The sequence below is a fragment of the Plecotus auritus genome, assembly GCF_963455305.1.
Source record: "Plecotus auritus genome assembly, chromosome: 7".
NCBI lineage: Eukaryota > Metazoa > Chordata > Mammalia > Chiroptera > Vespertilionidae > Plecotus > Plecotus auritus.
Window position 1 is genome coordinate 121,001,738 of NC_137774.1, and position 22,856 is coordinate 121,024,593.

At 41.2% G+C, this 22,856-nt stretch overlaps 1 protein-coding gene across 1 annotated transcript in view; it reads left to right on the plus strand.

The window, feature by feature from the left end:
• Nucleotides 1-13,957: 13,957 nt before the first annotated feature.
• Nucleotides 13,958-22,856, plus strand: part of ELL2 (elongation factor for RNA polymerase II 2) — a 93,328-nt gene continuing 84,429 nt past the window's right edge. Inside the window, exon 1 of the mRNA XM_080682706.1 lies at nucleotides 13,958-14,265. Coding sequence (XP_080538832.1) covers nucleotides 14,119-14,265 — 147 coding nt within the window. The 5' untranslated portion in view covers nucleotides 13,958-14,118. The remainder of the gene's footprint in view (nucleotides 14,266-22,856) is intronic.

Here is a 22,856-nt window from a genome sequence, read left to right on the forward strand (position 1 = left end):
AATCCTACATAATAAAAACCTAATATGAAAATTATCCCATCAGGCAGTCATATGACCAGGAGTTCGACCAACTCACTATGATGTGTTCTGACCACCAGGGGGCAGTGCAGAACATGGCGGGTGTTGGCGATGCGATGCTGGCAGCAGGTAGCAGTGGAGGCGCTGTCAGCCCCAATGGACCCCGACAAGAGCGGGACCACATCGGGATGGTGGAGCAGGTGAGCGGGCGGTGCCAGGCTAAGGTTGGTGCAAGCGGGGGCTGATTGCCCTGCCGATCACCCCACAGATGGCAACCACTTATGTGACAGAACATTTTTAAAAAAGTGAGACTTTGGAATAAGTCTGGAAAGAAAAAGAAAGGATTTAAAATTTTAGGAACCATGTTTATATTCCTACTAGAGGCCCGGTGCATGAAATTCATGCACGGATAGGGTCCCTAGGCCTGGCTGGTGATCAGGGCCGATCTGTGGGGCATCCAGCGGGGCAATTGGGGCCCCCATTCACACCCACCTTGGCCTGCTGCCGCCCACCCACCTGCTCCACCATCCCGCCGTGGTCCCGCTCTCAGGGCCCATTGGGGCCAGCAGCGCCTCCACTGCCACCCACGGCCAGCGGCTTGTCGCCAACGCCCGCCATGCTCCACGTCACCCCTGGTGGTCAGCACACATCTAACTCCCTGTGGTCGAACTGTCGCCCGTGGGGACAATTTGCATGTTTTATTATATAGGATGTATTTAGCGCTTCCTTAATCCATTCCTACACTAATTATTCATTGAGCCACTCCCAAAAAGATTACTGGTGAACTTAACCCAGTTTTCTCTGAAGCAGCTTTAAGATCCTACACTTTTTCTATATTTTAAATCTCTGCCTTTCTCAACTCTTTCCCATAAATAATTTATTATTGACTAAAAAATTACACAGATTATTTATTCTTCATTGCTTGTTTCTCTACCTTGAGTAATGTCAATCATCCTTTTATTTACATCCTTTATCTTGAATTTATCAATATTTAGCTTATCTCATGTATAACTGAGGAGAAAGCAAAAGTGTAAAAGTTATTTTGTCTTGCAAGGTGCTCTCAGTGAGTTTGTTTAATGGGATAAATACAAAGTTTTATCTGTACTATGACCCCATTTTAATCTCATTAACATATAGGGCAGTGGTTCTCAACCTTTCTAATGCCGCAACCCTTTAATACAGTTCCTCATGTTGTGGTGACCCCCAACCACAAAATTATTTTCGTTGCTACTTCATAACTGTAATTTTGCTACTGTTATGAATCGTAATGTAAACATCTGTGTTTTCTGATGGTCTTAGGAGACCCTGCTAGCGGTTCTCAACCTGTGGGTCGCGATCCACAGGTTAAGAGCCACTGTTGTAGAGCCTAAGACCATCAGCATTAGGAAGGTTGAGAAACACTGATATAGGGTGTCCCCAAAAATGTATACACTCACTTTGAATAATTATTAAGGCAGTGTTTATTAAAATACATTTCAAAATTGAGCTATCAGCTGTTAAAGTACATATACATTTTTTGGGGGGACACCCTGTATATAATTGTGGCTAGGATTAGCTAATACATAAAGTTCTTAGTATTGGTTGTTTTAGGGAATGGAATTATGGGTGATTTTTGTTTACTTCTGTTTCTCTATACTTTCCTAGTTTGTCCACAGTGAATATTAAGGGGACATTAGCAACATTATATGATAGGGCCCTAATGCCTCTGATACTCATTATTCTTTAGTATGAACTACTTGGATTTTTTTCAGAAATGTAAATATATATATGTAATTTCAGAAAGGAAGGGAGAGGGAGAGATAGAAACATCAATGATGAGAGAGAATCATTCATCAGCTGCCTCTTGCATGCCTCCGACTAGGGATGGAGCCCACAACCGGGGCATGTGCCCTTGACCAGAATCGAACCTGGGACCCTTCAGTCCGCAGGCTGACGCTCTATCCACTGAGCCAAACCGGTTTCAGCGGCTAGGGCTAATTTGATCTTTTGGATACTGCTACCAGTTCACTGACAAGATTGATAAAGCCAAGTGTGAACTTCCCACATTTAAGGGGTGTTAATTCATTCAATAACCCAATTAAGTAACTACCTGATAAGCCAATTCATTAGAACGTATCAGATTCAAAACACATGCAATTAATTTACTCTTCTGCTCTACATGAGCATACATATCCTGTCTTTGTTAACTGAATCATGAAGTTTGATATATATTGATTTCAGAGAAGAAGGGAGAGGAAGACAGACAGAAGCATCAATGATCTGACAAAAAATATAGGTATAATTTTGATTACTTCACACCAGACAGCTATTGTTGTATCAGCTGTTGTCATCTTTTAATTTGACAATCTAAGGGGAAAATGGTCAGTGTTCCTGACTAAATAGTCAGGTATTGCTTATTTTAAAAAATTCTTTCGGTATACCGGTTGACATTGCTGATCTAGTCTAGTGGTTCTCAATCCTTACTGCACATGAGAGTCCTGTAGAGAGGTTTTTTTTCCCCCTCCAAATTACAAGGAAAATTTATTTAGAAAGTTACAGAGGTAGTAGAAGTGAGCCAACTGGGCTGTGTAGGCTTAGGAAACAAGTTACAGAAGCAAAAGAAAGGTCCTCTGAGCTGAGGAGAGAGAAAGGCAAAGGTAAAGAGCCTGAGGGGAAGAAGGGGAAGGGAAAGGCGAGAGCTTACTCCCCAGAGGGAGAGCTCTAGAGTTCTTTAAATATACTGAAGCCTGAGCCCCACCCAGATCAATTAAATCAGAATGTTAGGGTGGGGCTTGGGCATGGTATCTATTTTATGTATTAGTCACCATCCTGAGTGCCTTTACATATGTTAAATCATTTAATACTATACCTCATGACAAGTACTATTATTTTCTATGTTTTACCTGTAAGGAATTGAGGTTTATTGAGGTAAGTTGAAGTAAGTGGCAGATCTAGGATCACACCAGGCTGCATCACAGCCTGTATAATGATATACAATCTCACAACCCTTCAAACTATCATTCCAGAGCCTGCCATACAATTATTGGTACTGCAGAATTCTACTGGACAAGATATAGCCAGGAATAAATAATGCACAGAATGCAGACTGGTTTTAGGGAGAGCTAACGGCACCAATGCAAATTGGAGAGATGACAGCAATCTTGTAAGATATACTGAAATTGTTAAAATTAAGATAGCATGGTCAGGCTGGTGATGATAAGGTCATGCTATCATTTGTTGAGTGCTATTTTATAGAAAAGAAAACTAAGGCACAGAGAGGTTAAGTAACTTGCCCAGGGCCACATAACTAGTAAGTGAGTGACAGACAGGGCAAACATCTGAACTGAGGAAATGTGACAGCCAAACCTATGCAACTGGAAAATAGCGAATGAGAAAAGATCTGCCAACTTGACAATCAAATTCCCCAATCTTTACTTAGGTAAAGTCAACGTAAGAAACGTCCAAATCTGCAGAGAATTTTTATGCGTTTATTTGAGCCAAACTGATGATATATGCTGGGAAGCAAGATCTCAGATGCACCAGAGAATAACAGTTATGTACTTTCTTTTATGCATTTAAAATTAGGAAGGAACTAAGAAAGATTACATGAGGGTAGGAGAAATGGAGGTGGGGATCAGATTACAGGGTAGTTAAGGTTATGTGCTCTATGCTTTAGAAGGAGGGGTCTGAAAGGGGGCATTTCAACAGTATGTTAACCTAGGTGCACAGATGGGGCTTGCTTAAGACAAAGATAAGCCTTTTATAAAGAAGTTATATGCCTGGGGCATGACTACCACCATGACAAGTCCCATTAGGAATTTATGATCAAATCACTCTGAGTTTACCATCCATGGAACCCCTTTTGTTGTCCACAATCAATTATGCAAAATAAAGCCATCTTCCTAAAGAAACTGAACTTTATTAGTATAATCTTATGGTAATTAAAAAATGCATATTAGTAATATAGAAATAGCTGACAATTAAGTGAGAGAGTTAAAGTAGAAGCAAGATGAGATTTAAAAATTAGGTAAGTGGCCCTGGCAGGGTGGCTCAGTTGGTTGGAGCATCATCCTGTATATCAAAAGGTTTCAGGTTTGATTCCCAATCAGGGCACATACCTAGTATGTGAATTAGATCCTGGTTGGGGCACATATGGGAGATAACTGGTCTATGTTTCTCTCTCACATCAATGTTTTGCTCTCAAATCAATAAACATATCCTCAGGTGAGGATTTTAAAAATATTAGATAAGTGGTGAGATTGGATGTTCTTTAAAGTACCTTCCAACTCTGGCAGATTCTATGAATGTCTTTGCTTTGTCAAGTTTTGCTTTGAAAAGTTAGAAAAGTTTCATAAGGTACATACATGAACCACCAGCACAAGACTTCCAAGGAGGGAAAAATAACCTCTGCCCTAGCTTGTGTGGCTCAGTTGGTTGTGTGTTATCCTGTGCACTGAAAGGTTGCCAGTCCCATTCCCGGTCAGGGCTCATGACTAGGTTGTGGGCTTGATCCCTGATAGGGTGCGTGCAGGAGGCAGCTGATTAATGTTCCTCTCTTTTCCCCTCTTCTTTCCTCGATCTCTAAAAATTTAAAAGTAATCTGTCTTGGGTGTTCTAATTCTGCAAGCTTCAGAACTTTGTCTGAATTTGAACACTAGGTCAATTAATCTTATTTCCTTTGTTCCATACAGGAAAGCCAATTTACATCCTATCATTTTCATTTATGGAGCTGCTCTGTGTCCAGAAACTAGAAAAGCTCCATTTACCTAAGTATCAACAAAAAGAAGGAGAAACTCTTGTTCAAAATATATTTAAGCTATTGGTGTGGACAGATCTACAGAATACCTGGAGGAGAATCTGGATTTGATTATTTGCATTTGATGGGATTTTTAGATTACATTTAAAAGTAGGTCATAAGTGCCTGCCTAAATCAGAGAACTCTCTAGGGACTCCTGTTGTCCTAGAGAGAAATCTCTTAAGAAATCTCCTTTGGAACACAGGTGTCTTGTCCTCAGACAGGAAAGTACCCTTTGAAGATTACAGGCAACAATTTCTATCTTGTCTCCAATATGACCAGAATGGAATGAAGCTACAGGATTAGACACTCCTTGGCTATTGTCAAGGGATCAATTACAGCTAACTTAATGGGATCCTGAGTAACATCATTAAGGGCACAGCAGGCTATAAATGATTATAAAGAACCTCGAAAAATTCCCCAGGTATCTATGCCTAGTCCACCTCCCTTATCTAATACCATCTGTGGCATAGATGACCTGGAAATGGAAATTGTGTAACTAATAACTTCTAATTGAAAGAAATCTAACTTAAGTCTCTGTATACTGCTCATTGCATAAATATCTTAGTTAGATACCTTTGGTATCTAAACTATTTATTGCTAACCTCTTTGGAACTCTGAAGCTCAATCATCATTAAGTTTAATAACACCTACTTGTGCTAAGTGAAATAGTATTTTAAAAATTCAGTTGAGAGACAACAGTTTTTGTTTGGAGAATTCTGCAACTTCTTTAGAGATGACTCAGGGTCTGAAGTGAAGTTGTTATTAAAATGCAGATTCTTGGCCATTCACTACTAGACCTACTAAATCCAAACCTTTTAGGGCTGAAGCCCAGGGACCTATATTTTAACAAGCTCCCCAGGGGATTCTTATGTACTTTTGAGAACTTTTGCACTAGAATATCACAAACCCAAACCTAAAAATTACTTGTTATTACCAAATGTTATAAAATGTTCAACTTCTGCCCACCTGTTGTGGTACAGTGAGCACTGACATAGGAACCAGGAGGTCATGGTACCATTCCCGGTCAGGACACATGCCCAGGTTGCAGGCTTGATCCCCAGTGGGGAGTGTGCAGGAGGAGGCTGATTAATGATTCTCTCTCATTACTGATGTATCTATCTCTCTCTCCCTCTCTCTATGAAATCAATAAAAATATATATTTTAAAAAATCAATAGAAATATTTAAATTTTTTTCTTATATTGTTCTTTCTAGTGTATTTATTGACTGATTGGCACAAAAACTTGTCCTGATAGTTGCAAACTTCTTTGATCTCCTAACAGATATTCTGCTTTGAAGTAATATTCATAAGTCTGTCTGAACTAACATAATTGCAAAAAAAGTGTGTGTGTATGTGTGGGGGGGGGGGGGTGGCAAGGTGAAATTGGCTTCAACAGCCCAAGAGAAAGACCATATCCCTAAGGTATAGGAGGTAAGGCTATCCTCTCAGGTGCTCGAGAACCCTTCACCAAATCCAAAATGGAATAAGTCATAAATATTTTGGTCAGAGAATATTTCAGCTTATAAAACTATTAAAGAATTGGTATTTCAGGAACTTTTTTTTTTATAAGTTTCCATGCATATTTGTTTTTCAGGAAGAAGTAACAGCCAGTACAAACACTTGATGAAAACAACATTTATATATCTAATTGAGCTGACACAGACACTGGAAATTGGAACATACTGGTTAAAAATGAAAAGTCCAATTGCTGAAGCACTAGAAATCTTTCAAAAAGGAAATTCTCCCAACCAGACACAATTCGGACTGGCTTTATTAGCATCACTTCTCAAAAGGCAGCAATCTGAAGTGGGATGAATCATAACATCTCTAGTTAAATGCCATAGTTCACAGGGATCCCTTTCTACCCAGAGCTATGGCCCATTCTGAGTTTATAATCAATATGTAAATTGAATAAAGATAGAAGACATTAAAATTGTTGAGAAATAATACATTTGCTTGGATAAGAAGATTGAAAAGGAAATTGACTAGACTGCCATAGAGAACTTGTTTCTACCAGAGATGTTTAAAGTTAATTCTACTCTAAAGCTATAATAATCATGACAATGTGCATTATTAGTGAAAGGATAGACACAAAAATCTTCTATGTTCATATGTGTGACATGTTTATTTTCTACTTTTTGCCATATCATGTTTTAGAAACCATGTTATAAAGTGAGTGGTATTTTCCCATGGGAACGAATACTCATTATCAAATAAATCATAGATATAAACAACATGCAATAAAAGCAAAGTTACAACTGTAAACCCTTATAATTTAAAGTGATATGGACATTTTCAAATGGGCATCTCTGACTGTATATGTGTTATATCAAGCATTCTAATATATCATAAATTATCTATGCCACCTATAAAAATAAAATTAGCTTTCATAAATCTCACTAAAGTCAATATGCTAGCTATAATAAACCAGTGCTGAATGGATGGTTTTATTTGCCTTCTTATTATTTAATTGTATATCTGATGTTTGTGTAGAGGAAGTGATTCAAATGACTTTAGTCTGGCTTTCAACACCGACAATAAACCAACTCCCAAGCTGCCCAAAAAGATAGAACCAACCATTTCCTCTTTATTAATTTTACTGTGACAACCTGACATGTTCGGTATAATTTCTCAGAACTTAGAGCCATGTTCAAAGATAGAAGGGCTACATGGGGAAAAGGAAATCTTAGGATCTGACTACACTCTGTCACCAATGGGTGATATAAAGCCTCTGTGAGCCTCATTTACCGCAAAGGTAAAATGAGTACAAAACAATGGCCACCTCACAGAGAGAACATTCAAGGAGACATGTGACTTGATTGCTTTTAAACTGCAAAACCCCATAAAGAATAAGCTATTATTAATTACCAATGTTATTCTTGATGTTGGAGTTTGACCCACTATTGATATATTTAAAAGTGAAAAGCTGGAGTTGAAAAGTCATTTTGCCCCCTTTTAGTCTTCCTACCTTCTCAGTTTATTCAGAAATACATGTGCTCCTTTTCAGTACAAAACAACATGGAAATAATAAAAGTTGTAAAGTCACTCTTTATCATTCTTCTCATTCTCAGAGTTTGACACTTTTCAAGGCACTTTGCAATATGCTAAAAAGCCATAAAAACAATTATATGGGAGAAAAGGCCACTTTGGTCACTATATTGTGCAATTCTGTAGACCGGATATTTTTTCAGCCTTTTCAAATTACTGTGGTGGACTCATAAATATAGAGAATAAATTGAGGGGCTCCAGACGCCGAGGGAGGTTGGGGGGATGAGTGAAAAAGATAAAAAAGGATTAAGAAATACAAATGACCAATTATAAAAATAGTCACGGAGATGTAAAGTACAGCATAGGGAATATAGTCAATAATATTGTAATAATCATGTTATGATGTCCTGTCTTACTGGGGTGATCACTTCATAAGGTATATAAATGTCTAACCGTTAAGTTGTACTGATATAATATTGTATGTTAACTGTAACTGTAAAAGAAAAGAAACAAAAAAGAAAAGAAACCTTAAAGGAAAAAGGGGATTTGAACTGGAGGTAGGGGAATGTCAGGAGGATGGAGGGTACTTTACTTACTCCCAGATCACATTATTTGAAATGAACCAGACTGTTCCTAAGAGGGGGAAAGCACTTTGGATATTAAAGAGTACAGAGGTGGAAGTATAAGGGTAGGATAGTTTCCCCCAAAATTGGAAAGGGGCAGAAACTGCCAATCCCAGGAAGGGTGCAGCCCAAGCTCACTGTCCTTTCAGCTCCTCAAGAAAACACACATCTGAAACTGGTGATTGGACCTGGTATCGCAATGCTGCCAGTCTCAGCAAAGTTCTCAGATGAGCTATACCTTTCAAGAAATCATGTAGACCATCCTCACGTATGTTTTGGTGCCAATAGTGGCTAGGGAGAGTTTCAGCCTCCCTTCTCATAATCCCTATCAGTTCTACCCTCAATCCCACCACCAAATAAATGTACAATCTAAGTAAAGCTGGTATGTTTGCTATACAAACCCAGTTTCAATTCAGATGGTCTGGTTCCTTCCATCTAAATTGTACCCAATTCCAAACCCTTCCTAAAGAGAAATTCTTGAACTTCTAATGGATTAAAGCAGCAGTGATGGGCATAGATCAGAGAGACCTCCCCATCTAGGACCTTTGTAAGAACTGTGGATTTATTGTTCTACTACACAGTGAGATGGGAGGGGAGGGGATTCCTCAGAGCCAGATTTAGCAATGGTGATGATGATGATAATGTGATATTTCTTACACTTAAATGGAGAAGAATAAAAATAATAGCCATACATAATGCAAAAATTGTACAGCTTAAAATTTGTGTGTAGGCAGCATATATTTATGTGCCTCCTATAGATATTTCACTTTTACTCTCTGTAACCACTTGGTGAAGTTTTTGTTTGTTTGTTTGTTTGTTTGTTTGTTAATCCTCACCCAAGGATATTTTTTCCATTGATTTTTAGAGAGAGTGGAAGCGAGAGGGAGGGAGGGAGACAGAAAGAGAGAGAGATCTGATGTGAGAGAAATACATCGATTGGTTGCTTCCTGAAAGATAGAAGACTGGGATCAAACCCGAAACCCAGGTATGTGCCCTTAACTAGAAATCTAACACCTAGCAACACCAGCCAGGGCTTTAGTGAAGTTCTTTTAAAACTATCAAGCTCCTACTTCAGTTGTGTATAAGGAAAGAAGATTTTTGCACAGAACTGAGCAAAGTCTTGACAGGAGAGCAGTGTAATGGTGTGGAATCAAACACAATGGGGCAGGGGGCATTAGGGAAAATTCTAAGGGAAAAAAGTTTCCACCTGGAAATTCTTCTTCCAGAGAGCTTCTGTGCTATCCTATATAATAAAACCCTAATATGCAAAGCGACGCGTGTTAGAACAACCAGCGGAATGACCAGTTGCTATAACATGCACTGATCACCAGGGGGGCAATTGCTCAATGCAAGAGGGAGCACCGCTCAGCCAGAAGCTGGGCTAATGGCTGGCTAGCACAGCGGCAGTGGTGGGAGCCTCTCCCGCCACAGCTGCTGGTGGGTGGTAAGGAGCGAGGGGTCCCGGACTGTGAGAAGGATGTCTGACTGCTGGCTTAGGCCCTAAGCCAGCAGGTGGGCATCCCCCAAGGGGTCCTGAACTGCAAGAGGGTACAGGCCGGGCTGAAGGACCCTCCCTTCCACCCCACCCCACCCCCACCGCCTTCCAGTGCACGAATTTCATGCACTGGGCCTCTAGTAACTCTATATAACTGTGTTTTCTTATCATAACAGAGGCCATTGCCTTGTATTAAGACATTAGTACAAACTTTTTTATAAGTGGCTTTAAGAACTAACTCACAAAACTATTAAGACCAGTATAAGACAGAATGACCTTTTGTACTGGACATTGCTAAAGTAAAGGTTGAAAACTAGAAAGCTGTGGGCTAACTAGGCCCAAAAACTTTTAATGCCCACAAAATGTTTATTGAAACTTTTAGTTAGCCAATGAATAAGAATCAAATAAATCTGTAATTCCCAGCTTTTCTTGAAAAATGAGAAGATTGGACAACACTGGACCCCTGCATCTTCTTCTGGCAACAATCAGTTACACCTGAAAACCACTGAGCCCTTCAAACATCTCCAGTTCACAGTCCAGCACCCTCTGTTCTTGAGGCATTGTGTATGGCCTGCTTCAATCACTTTGGGTACCTACTGGCCTCTAAAGGCATCTGAATTGGTGACCTCAGCTCCAAAGGATAAGTGAGAAATGGTCTATAAGTATGTAGCAACCAGGAATGAGGGGTGGCCCAGCATTTGAAGGCCAGCAAAGGCCTTGATGTTCACACATCCTCCTGCCTTCATTGTCTACTAAACATCAGAGATAGAACAGGCCCTGCATCAGATTACTTGTTTTTTGCCTTTTCCTTGCATTGAATTACTATGTAAGACATATTTTTCTCAGTTATTAAATCCAAATAGCAGCCACTCGGTTAATATAGTGACTAGAAGGACACTTAAACAGCTGATTTAGACTCTACCTCTCCTGGTTGTAATAAGTTATGTAGTATGAAAATGAATGGAGAAAACATTCAAATTGGAGTCAGGAAAGTATGAAGGGAGAGCTCTGATACACTAACACTCATGGAAGCTTAAATAGCCAGCAAGATGAAAGATTTCTTCCCTGCTTGCCTCAGCATCAGTAACTGCTCTCCACTTGCTGCTAATAAAAAACTGCCACGACCTTGAATTCTCCTTTTCCACCAATAGGCTCCTGTTCAAAACAACTCTCCCTAATTTGAAACCCAATAAAAGCTGACCTCCATTATCTCTTTGTACTTGCCTATGGTTCGCCATAGTTTGTAAGTCCCAAATTGCAATTCCTTTGCTATTCTCAAATAAACTCACTCGCTGCTTGAATAACCTTTGCTATTTAAATTTAAAGTTTGACAACTAGTTGCTTTTAAATTAATGGTGTCTCAATTTCCTCATTCAAAACATGAATGGGTTCACTTAGGATGACCATTAAGATCAATTTTAGTTGGCCTCTCCCCATCTATACCACCTCCACTTATCTAGAATCTACTCTGCACTTGAGAGATGTTTAAGTTTCACCACCTCCAAAAAACCTCTCCAGACTTCTCTTTTCTTTGAATTTTTGAGCTTATCACCATTACCACCCATATTAGCATTTACTAATTCTCTACTTGCTTTGCTTTGAGTATTTTCATTCATTGGCTATATTAAACAGAAAATTACTTTAAATAAAAGACTACATCATTTTAAAAAGACTATATCATTTAATTTTTAACACCTACAGCATTTTACAATTAATTGGCATTCAATCATTATTTGTTAATTATTTAAACTGAATAATAATACAGAAAATATCTACAACATGGCGAGCTTCCCAAAGAGCAACTTTCATTAGCCCTCTCAAAAGGAATTATCCTTGTATCTCAACTTGACCATCTGATTCAGGCAGTTATAATGTGTACTATGCAACACTACTAGATTATCGTATGACTTTGTATATGATCATTGCTTCCTTCCATAGTGGAAAAGCTCAAAAGAGGAAAACTACAAACAATAACCTCCGACAATAATTTATTACCCAATGAAAGATTGTTACCCGTAAAATAGGGAATGATATGAGAAAATTTCTTCTACTAAAATTAAGAAAATAAAATCAATTACTAGAAAGTGACTGCAGGTCAGACATTTGAAAACTGCAGTGAAAACCACCCTTGCTCCTCCCCCACCCCGGATGTCATCAGAAGTTCTGAGAAACAGAAGGCCATATTAAGATGCCATGTGGGAGGGGATTTACCCACCCTCACAGGAAAAGCAGTGGGATACAGGTTTTACTTGTTCTGGTCAAACTCCTCCCCCTGACAAATAATTAAGGCTTTAGATTTGTCAAAGTAAATAGTTGCCTACCAAAGTAAAGCAAACACAAGAAAAAAATTCGAGTATAAACTTATTTTTTAAATTTTTTTTCTGATTCCCTTAATTTCTCTATTCAATGAATTTAAGATCATTAACACTCTAGTAAACTAAATCAACAAGTGCCAGTCATGTCTTAACAGCTAGCCAATGCTAGTGGTTTGAAATTAAGTCAATTTTTAAAATGCTCTCCTGTGATGTAACCAACACTTAATACGGGTGTTTCTACTTAACCCATACTCTATAAATGAAGAATTAGTTCTGTAATTCATATTGTACACATACAATGCTTGAGATTCTGAATCAAGAGGTAGTGTACCTGTGGGCTGAGGAAGGAATTTATTCAGGTACGGGGACGGGGAGCGAGGGGACTGGGGCGGTAAATCATGAAAAATTCCCACTTGGACCTTTGTGGAAAATCTAGCCCTATCCAATTTAAAAGGACGGGAAACACTGCCTGTAAATTTTTCTGGGGAATCCCTGTAAAACGCAACAAGGTTTTACAATCTGAGAGAAACAACAAGCGTCCCAATATTTTTTTTTTTCAGAAGTAATCTTTAGAAACTGCTTCTCAACATTTCCAAGCCTTTCAATGGTTTGTTTTTTTTATCTGGTGTTTCTGATCACCCTGTTAATTCATCCTCTGACGCGAAGCCTGTCAGTCTATCCACACACAGCCTCAAGAGGGCTCCTCATTAGGTTCCTCCTCTAGCCACGCCCACACACGGAGCGGCGTGAGGAATGGAAAATATGCCCGGCCTTCGCACACCCTCACACCCCATCTTCCCTACTTCACTTCAACAGCTTAAACCCCAGCTAGGCTTTCCCACACCCCTGTCAAATAAGATGGACAGAACTCAAAGCCGGATCATGAGAGGTGTCCAAGTTTCTTTTGATTTAGGTGGAGGCTAGTTCTCCTCTTCCAGGATCCTTTAAAAGGAGGTAACCACCCCAGCCAAGAACACCCGCCCCCCCGCCCCGTGAAAAGGCACACACAACCCTGCCCCCCACGGCGAGCTCCAGAGGCACGGAACATGTTCCTATGGGATCCCAAGCGGGCATGGCGTGGGAAAGACACTGAAGTTCTATTTTCTGTAATTCTATACCCACCACACCGAAGGCATTTAAGCCTTAGTCATGATATTGTACTTAAGCTGTTCCACACAGTCTAACACAAACCTGAAGTCTAGGGTCGACTCTCGAATTTCAAGTTGAGAGTGAAAAGTCTAAGAAAGCGTCCTCCCCAATTCCATCTGCTCCACAGTGCCAAACTGAGTTTTGAGGAGTAGCCCTCCAGTGACTCCGCCCACTGCATCCTCCCTCAAACGTACACACACCCCAATCTCGAAAAGCTTCCCGTGGCCGTCGGGGGACCAAGTCCTTACTCAGGCACACTTTTGGGGTTGAGGGCCCTCCTCTCTCAGGACTCTGACTCCAAGTAAACGGACCAGGCTACTTGGACACCCAATTAGCAAGGGACCCCCAATCCAGCCTGCCCAATCGTGGCCGAGGAGCCTAGACAACCAGACGTGACGTAAGATGTGATTAAGTTTGCGCGTCACCTCGACGTCAGCCTCTCACCTCTTGGATGTCCCGTCCTGCGAGCAAAACTCCAGCGACTTTGGGCTCCGCCCCTGTGAGGGTGGCGGCCAATGAGGGCGGCTCTGCGGGGAACCGGGCCAGTGAGACTAGCTGGGGGCGGGGCCCGGGGCAGGAGGTGGGGCGGCGGCGGCGGTGGCAGCCCGAGGTCTAGCTGCGCGCAGTATATGACAGTACGTCAGCTGCGGGATGGCCGTAGCTGTGGCGGCGGCTGCAGAAGCCCGAGCAGCCGCGGCCGCAGTGGAGACTAGAGCCGGAGCGGCGTCGGCGGCGGCACCCCGGGGAGTTTAAGATGGCGGCAGGGGGGGCGGCGGGCCTGCGGGAAGAGCAGCGCTATGGACTGTCGTGCGGACGGCTGGGGCAGGACAACATCACCGTACTGCATGTGAAGCTCACCGAGACGGCGATCCGGGCGCTCGAGACCTACCAGAGCCACAAGGTGAGCTGGCCGGGCTCGGGGAGGGAGAGGGCGCCCCTCACAGCCTGGCCGCGCCTCCCCCCGCCCCCGGCTCCCGTCGCGGGACTGGGGGCGCTGTGACTCGCCGCCGCTGCCGTCAGCGCCCGTGGCGGCAGGGCCGGGCAGGGTCGCAGAAGACGCCGTCCTGGGCCAGCCGGGCGCTGGGGCGTTGAGAGGCAGGCGGGCGGGCGGCCCCTGGCGGCGGGGCCGAGGCAACCGCTGCTCTACCTTGGCTGCGCCGCCGCTGCGGGACTTTCCGACGGCGCCCGCGGGTTTCCTGGCTTTTTCTGTCCCAGTGAGGGAGCGAGGTACCAGGAGTCAAGTGAGGAAACCACATTGCTTACGGCCGGGGGTGGGAGTGGGGGTGGGGGTGGGGGTGGGGGTGGGGTGGGTGCAGCGTAATGAACTCCTGAGGACCCGCGGGCACAAGCCGTCTGCGTTTGGGGGTAACAGGCACCGTAGACCCGTAGAGACAGGACATAGGCGGTCCGCTTATGGAGATGGGACACACCTTGTACTCGCAGGGACTTGGGGACATAGGCGCTTCGTGTATGGCGGGGCACACCGCGTACTCGCAGAGATGGGGGCACAGGCACTCCGCATATGCGGGGTGGGGGGGAAGACATACATCCTGTACTCGCAAAGGCTGGGACACAGGCGCTCCACGTACGAGTGGGGAGGGGAACACATTCGTGCCCTGCACTCCCAGGGACTTGGGGACAAGGCGCTTTGGGTTCCCGAGACGCACGAACACCGCGATCCAGGGAGCTACACACCCAGCGCTCTCCCAGGAGCTAGGCATCGGTTACTGGGGACAGATTCGTGGAGGCTCCTCGTACCCGAAAGATGCCCCGCATCTCCGGGGGGAGGAAGGGGGCTCAAGGACGCAGAGACCGAGCGAGATTAAGGGTGGGGGGAGGATATACCGCATCCAGTGTCTTACCCCGCACCGAGTTCTGTACACAACTCGAGTACAGCGAAGGCTCTTGTAGACACACACGCCGCAATTGGAGTACAAATCTCACGTTAAAAAAAAAAAAAGTGAGGGACAGAGAAGAGACACTGCAATCTGGGTGCATGGAGAAGCCGTTTATGGACATGTGTGGATGAGGGAGACCGGAGTGGACACATCGCATAAGGGGAGGTATCTACCATATGTGGACGGGTAACACTTACTCCCAGAGGAGAGACAGTTGGAGGGAGATATAACTCACAGCGCATCCTAACAAATAGCTCAGTCCAACAAATAGCTCAGTCCATTATCAAGGAAACACGCTCTAGTTAACTGATGTCATAAAACAGGCACAGAAGGACACTCAGATGCAGACTCAGTTATTCAGATAAAAGTGGAAATTGAACATCTGTTGAGCTCCCACTAGTGCCAGGCACTTTAAATGCATACAAGGAAGACAGAGGTAGAGAGCCACAGGAGAGGTGTGAACCCTGATTCTCCGGGAGCATGTGAACCTGAGCCAAGGGAGACTTACATTCAGAGAGGCCCCCTACATAAACATGCACACAGCGGGAGGTATTCAATTGTGCACTGCTTGGGGAGTACATGAACTCACACGACAGTGTAGGTGTAAATATCAGGAGAGAGAGAGGTGAGCATGGTCTCAGGAGGGCACTCACAGAATTGACACATGGATGTACACATCAGGGCACATATGTTACCCTCCAGAGAGGCATAAAATGAGAAACACTCAGACTTGGGAGGGGCGGGAGGAGTGCATGCAGAGCGAGAAAGTTACCTTTACCATGAAATCTCAGGGAAAATGTCTGTGTGGCTGAGAGGTCAGTGTACACCCAGCAATAGGAATGCAATGAGAGACAAGAAATACAATACTGCATGTGTTAGTAGCTACTCCCAGACAGGTGCACCTGCAGAGAATAGACCAGCACCAGCATGGAGTGTGGAGGCCTATATGGGGGAAGCCAGATAGGCAGGCTGAGGGACAGAGGCAGGCAGACAGGAGAGAGAAACTCAGCCCTGCAAGATGGAGATAAGCTTGCCTGTTCCGAGGGGAGGACGTGGGAAGGAATGACAGTGGGAAGAAGGTAGGTCAGGGGATGTAAAGAGAAAAACACAAAGGCCGGAGACGAAGAAGCCAGCAGGAAGAGGCTAACCTCCAGTCAGAAACAGATCCAGGGAGCAAAGAAAGACTGACACACAGGGTGGAGAGGCATCTCTGGGGACAGTTGATCAACTTTGGGAGAACAACAGGTAAACTATACAGTTGATTACAGCAAGACTGACAGACATTATACACTTGGCAAGGATGAGGTGCATGAGGAGGCCCATAGGGGAAAGGGATGATATCCAAGGAGAGTGAGGTGACAGGCCCTCAATGCTCACTGATGTGTATGACCACTGGGGCTCAGGAAGGGGATGAGAATGTTAATTCCTAATGGTTGAAAAGTAGGAAGAAACTGGAGAAAAAGAAATGAGGGACCCTTCAGGTGACTATCATCCTGTTGGTACTATTGCAGGGTCCTCTGGCACGTTCAGATAACAGTTGCCAGCATTAGGCTTCAGGCTGAGCTTTTATCATCCAGTAGAAGGATACTTATTTGGTATTTTACACCTTCCACCCTTATCAGAAGAAGGGCTCTTGACTTTAAATTGTAGCTGCTGTTTGGAAATATGTTGGCATGTGTTAGGTAATTGGGAAGAAGTTTCTGATGATCAAGCCTATTCTCTCGGGGGGGTGGGAGAGTGGGGGGAGGGCGGGAATGACTTTAATTTCTTACATAAAACTGCCCTTATTATTCCTGTGTTTGGGAAGGTTCATAATGCTTGACAAGTGGCCTCCAAGTGGCTTTGGCCTGTACAAGATTATCACTATTACTCCTCTTCTAATGACTTTCTGAGAGCCAGAAATTTCAACAGGTTAATTTCCTAAATTAAGCATCAGAGAGTTATTTTTATCCAGATTATTTTTGTCCATTGGGTTTTGTATTCTAAATTAATCCACTGACCTAAGGTTTCAGGGAGGTACATTCAGGAATTTTAGGAAACTGTGTTTTAGACAAAATACAGTAGTTCTTTAGATATAATTGAGCAAGTATATGAAATTATTAAGGTTCATGAAAACAATCTTTAATTGGAAACAAAACAAACAAACCTAATTGACCTTCATTATTTAAGTTTTCTATTTTCAGACAAGAAATGAAGAATGCTAATTTGGGAACCTTTTTAAGTAGGGATTGGGGTGGGGGAGAGAGACATTATGAGTGCAGGAATGGTAGCTACAGTTGGAGTAACTATCTCCTAAAGGTTGTTTTTCCACTCAGTTTGAATACAGAAATAGTTTCAAATTGATTTTATATAAAACATGTTAACTGGAACATTATTTTCATAGTTTGCAGAATAAATTTAGACATACTGATACTGATGTGGATATATTGCAGTTACTTTCTTTTTTTACTATAGATTATTTTGGATGAAGGAACAAGTTGCTATAAAAAAATAAATAAAATCACAAATTATAACTTTATAGTCATCCTAAATTGATGTCTGTGATTGTGTGGTCTATATAAGTTCTACATTTTTAAAATGAGCATATATTACTGTAATTACATATTTCTCCAAAACGTATCCTAAAACTATAGTTAAAATTAAAACCTAAAATTCTAAAATATATCTTAGCTAAATTTTTTCAGTAATGTAGCTGGCTTTATTTTGACATTTGAGTAACTTATTGGTAGTAATATAAATCTTATCAAGATAGTCTAAGAAGATTCTAACATCACTGAGCCTGTCAATGTATTTTTTTTTATGTTTACCTAAAGCTTCAAATGTGGTGGTTAAAATAATATCATGTTTATCCAACTATTACATAAAAAAAATCTTGCATAGATGCATTAGAGGATAGGGGCTTGACCATTCATTCTCTGTGTCTGAGTATCAGAAAGTAAATGCCTTTAATAAGGATTCTGTTAACACATTCTCTTGTCAACTCTATTGGCTTAGTTTTCTTGCCTTGATTAGTGTCTTTTAGGAAAATAATCGTGTTTTTGAAAGTTCCTACAAAAATACTTACATTTAATTTTGCATGAGGAACTCAATCTCTCTCAGTTGCCAGATACTATTATTTACTATCAAAGCATAAAGTCTTATTTAAACCTTCATAGTAATGTCCTTCATAGTACCTCCCTTTAATGTGTTACTTGATCTTTTAAAATCACTGATCTCACAGATCATGGGGGGTAGGTGATTTCCTCTCCTTAGCCTTTCATTCTACCAGGATAACTTTTGAACATTTCATTAATTGTGGTTTAAGGCAGAGAAAAGACTCATACCTTATTTTCCCCTTACCTCTTCCTTTTTTCGCTTGTCCTCAATTGTGTGTGTATGTGTGTTGTGTGTTCAATAATCTACCTTATAAATACTACAGAAGACCCTGTTCTCCCAAAGGCACCATTCTAGCATCCGGACCTGCCAGCACAGAGCTGCCACTGTCATCTGACATGTAATTAATTAAAACAATGAGGCCTGCATTAGCACATTCCTTTTGTTGCACTTTTTAAATGTAGCCAGGTTTAATTTAAATAAGTTAATCTTACTGACTTTTAACTTAGACCTATCTTCAAGCTGAACTTGATCTTAAAATGCTTTTTATCAAGTAAAGTCAAGTTTGTGCCCCATGTTGCAGTATGATTGAAAGTTTATTCAAATGATCAGGTGCTCAGGGCAAAGGAGGGGCCCCCTCCCAGTGAAAAGCAGTAGCCAGATTGACTAAAAAGATAGACTGGGGATCTTGGCACCAGAGTTGGGAGAAGAAAGAAAGAACATATGTGAAGGATTGGAACATGTTCAAGAAAAGAATTTAAAAGGAAAGGGGCGTAGAATTCTTGGAATGATTTACAGAAAAGCTTACTGGAGGACAATCACCAGATCTGCCTTTCCATTTGCTTTGTTTGCACTGTGGAAGTTGTGCTCAGAGCACGTATTAGGTAATTTGTGATAAAGCCAGCAGAGGGAGGAAAATGAGAATTTCAGCTAAACCAATGCTGGGTCATTTTTAATAATTGGCAGACCACAGTGAGGCTCAGACCTGGCACCAGAGTTTAATCACACTTATTTGCCAGTTTGGGCCAAATATATTTGGAGTACTTGAGAAGATGTCCCTAAAATGTGCTTTTGGGGGCATTTATGCATATAAGATGAGCTAAATTTTAGAATAAAGAAAACAATATATATATAACCCCACATTTGACTCTCCTGCATACCTTTAACTCCATATGACATTTCCTATGACTTAAGCAAAAATCTAGAAAAATGGGCCTGGAATAGAATACAATAATTTAATGGCCGTGTCTCCATAGCCAAATTGAAGCTGAAATCAATACATGGCATAACTCAGGTTAAATTTACAAGAATTGTTCTGTTGTTGTTTTTTTTTCTTTTCCTCCCTCCCTCCCTTCTAGTTTATTTACCTATCTATAAATATACTTGCTCAATTATATCTAAATTAATTAGGATATGCTCCTTAAAGATTCATGAATCAAATTACCGCCTTGAATAGTCTCTACAGTCAGAGCTTTTGGCTACTAGTTGCATAGAGCTAGATTGTTAGACAAATGCCATAGTTTGTTTCCTTTGGGGGATCCTGTATGTTATTGGTCTACAGATCTGGGGTCTTAAAGGATTTTATTTTAGCAAGATTTCAGCAGGCAGAGACTAGATGGGGGACCACATTTCCAACAAAGGGAATGGCACAAGCATGGAAAAGCTATAACAGACTTCGAGAATTGTAAGGAAGACCCTGTTCCACTTAATCTGGAGAGAAGGAGAAAAATGTAATTGGATTTAAAGAGGAAAGGCAGATTGGAGCAGGTTAGATTTTATTTTGTCAAGACTGGGGTGACTGAGTAGAAATTTAAGGTGATTTGAGCTATGCTTTCAGATTATTCTAGCCTCAGTGTACATGATGAATATAAGGTAAATCTGGAAGGAAATAGACAAGTTATAAACAAGTATGTGGTTCAGACCAGAGATAATTTTGGTCTAAAGTAGATGCTTGTGGGAGGCATTAGAGATAAATAGAATCTATAGAATTTAACAACAGGTTTTAAAGGAATAGGGTTGAATTGAGATTTCTAGCCATCAGCACTAGCAGGAGTAGGTACCCTTAGTAGAAAAAGGAAAATCAGAAGCAGTTGGGAGAGTAGGGTGGGGTTGGAGATAAAAAGATGATGTGTACCAGGTTAATGAACATTCACCCTGTATTTTGTTTGGTGATTAAGAGACTTAGGTTTGATTAGATGTTTTATATTTGAGAAGTATATTTCAGGGTTTGAGGCTAGTCTAGAACAATACTATATTGTTTACATGTTTTATATAAACTTACATTGGATGAAAATTTGAGGGAAAATTGGAATTATTATGTGGAAGAAATTTATGGTTTTAAGCAGGAATTTTTAAAGTTTTGTTTGTATTTTTATGGACTTCCTTTATTCAATAACCTTCTCTATAAATTGCACTTAAAACCATCATAGAACACAGATAATATGAAAAGCAAATTTGATTTTAACGTGAAGATCAGACCTGTGGTTTCTGTCCCTGTCGATTATTGAAATGTTAACTAACTCTCTATAATATACCTGGATGTACATTTCAAGCATCATTTTGAAATGATTTCTAAAGGTTTTGAAAGGGTCAATGTTTTCCCTTCACTATTTCTACATTAACTCCATTTCTGTTTTAGTGTTTTCATTATCTTCTTTCTTTTTTGATTGGCAGTTTCATTGTGAAAAACAAAATGAAAGATCATCATGAATACATAATACTTTTGTCATACATACACATTGTCATGGACTAGTTATGGGTGCTTGGTTCATGGTCCATGAGATAATCTTGGCTAGAAGACTTTTTCACTGAACAGTGAGCTTGTTCAAGGGTGAAGCCAGGCTTGTCCTTTCTAATAAGATTCACTGAGATACATTAGAATCTAAATATGCTTACCTGGAAACTTAAGTGTTAGCATATTTTAGAATAACATTTACTTAGTATCATTGCTTTTGGTTTCAATTATTGGAAATCCTTTTGCCTCAGAGAACCAGAAAACATGTCCTGTAATAAAAACTCAGGTGCGTATTTTAAGATGTTTTTTCTTTAATAAAAGATTAAGAGGTAGGAGTCAGAATTATAACTACCAAATACTCATTGATTCATTTAGTAAACATTTATTAATCTTCTGACATGTGCCAGGCATAGAACTAGGCACTGGAGATGTAAAGATTAATGTTATGGGCAGTCCCTGCCATCAAGAAAGTATAGACATATGGAAAAAAATTCAATAAACTCTTTCCTCAAGGGGGACATCTATAAAGAGAATAATTATGTTTGAGGATGTGCCTGAGAAGCAGTGTCTGCTTCTTCACTTCCCATCCTCTGCTCAGCCCACTCCAGTTGGGTTGTCTCCACCACACTCCTAAGACTGCAACTGACTAGGTCCCGTGTTACCAAGTACGATGTCATCTTTCTGTGCCTGTCTTACCCAACCTCAGCAGTATTCCATCCTGTTGTCCAACCTCTCCAGTTAGAAACTATCCTGATTTTCCTCCTACCTCCTAGCCCAATCTCTCTCACTCTGTTCTGCTGACTAGCCTCTGCTTGACTAGCCCCTGAATGCTAGAGGTTCCAGCTCCCTTCTCTTTATTCACTCTCCTTAAGTAAGCTCATCTAGCCCTATGAATTTAAATGCATTTATGTTAATGATTTCCAAATACTATCTCTAACTCTGATCTCCCTCCAACTCCAGGCATTTACTTCCAACACCTCATCTCCTTATTAAAGTTTAATAGGTACCCCAGACTTAGCAGATCCAAACACAAGTCTTGATTTCACTGCTCAAACTTATATTTTCCTGAGTGTTTCGCATTTTTGTAAGTGGGATTAACTAGTAATCCTTTTGTGTCTCTTTTTTGACTGATCCATCCGCAAGTCCTGTCAGTCTTCAGTCATCTAAAATCTAACTCCATCATCCCCATCACCAAGCAAATGAAGACCAGCTTCTTAGCCTAATATACTGCCCCTTATATTCAGGCTCCTGCCTTCTAGACACAGCTCTCATTAAGTTCCTCAGAGCACATTGTACTCCAGTTCTAACCAATTATAACCATGTTGTTTTGTATTTCTGCCCTTTTTCAATGTGCTCTATACCAGAAATGTCTTTCCCCCAAACTAGCCCACACTCATATCTGACTGTTGTCTGCTTGGCAAATTCCTACTTATCTTTCAGATCTCACTCACTCCCCAAAACGAATTGACTACCCCGTTCTTTTCTCATGACACTAAATCACTTCATTGTAATTGCTTGCTTACATATCTGCCTCTTCCTTACCCAATTAAATTTTATTTTTTTAATTTGTGGTTGCACACCATCTGACATTTTGCCTGGCACATAGTATATATACTCGATAAATGTTTGTGGAATAAAAAAAATAAAAATAAAATAAATAAAACCTAACTCCATCAATCACCACCACTCACATCCCAGGCACCATCATTTCTCTTGAGGACCACTGCCATAGACTTCCAGCTAGTTTCCAAGTTTCCACTCTTCCTC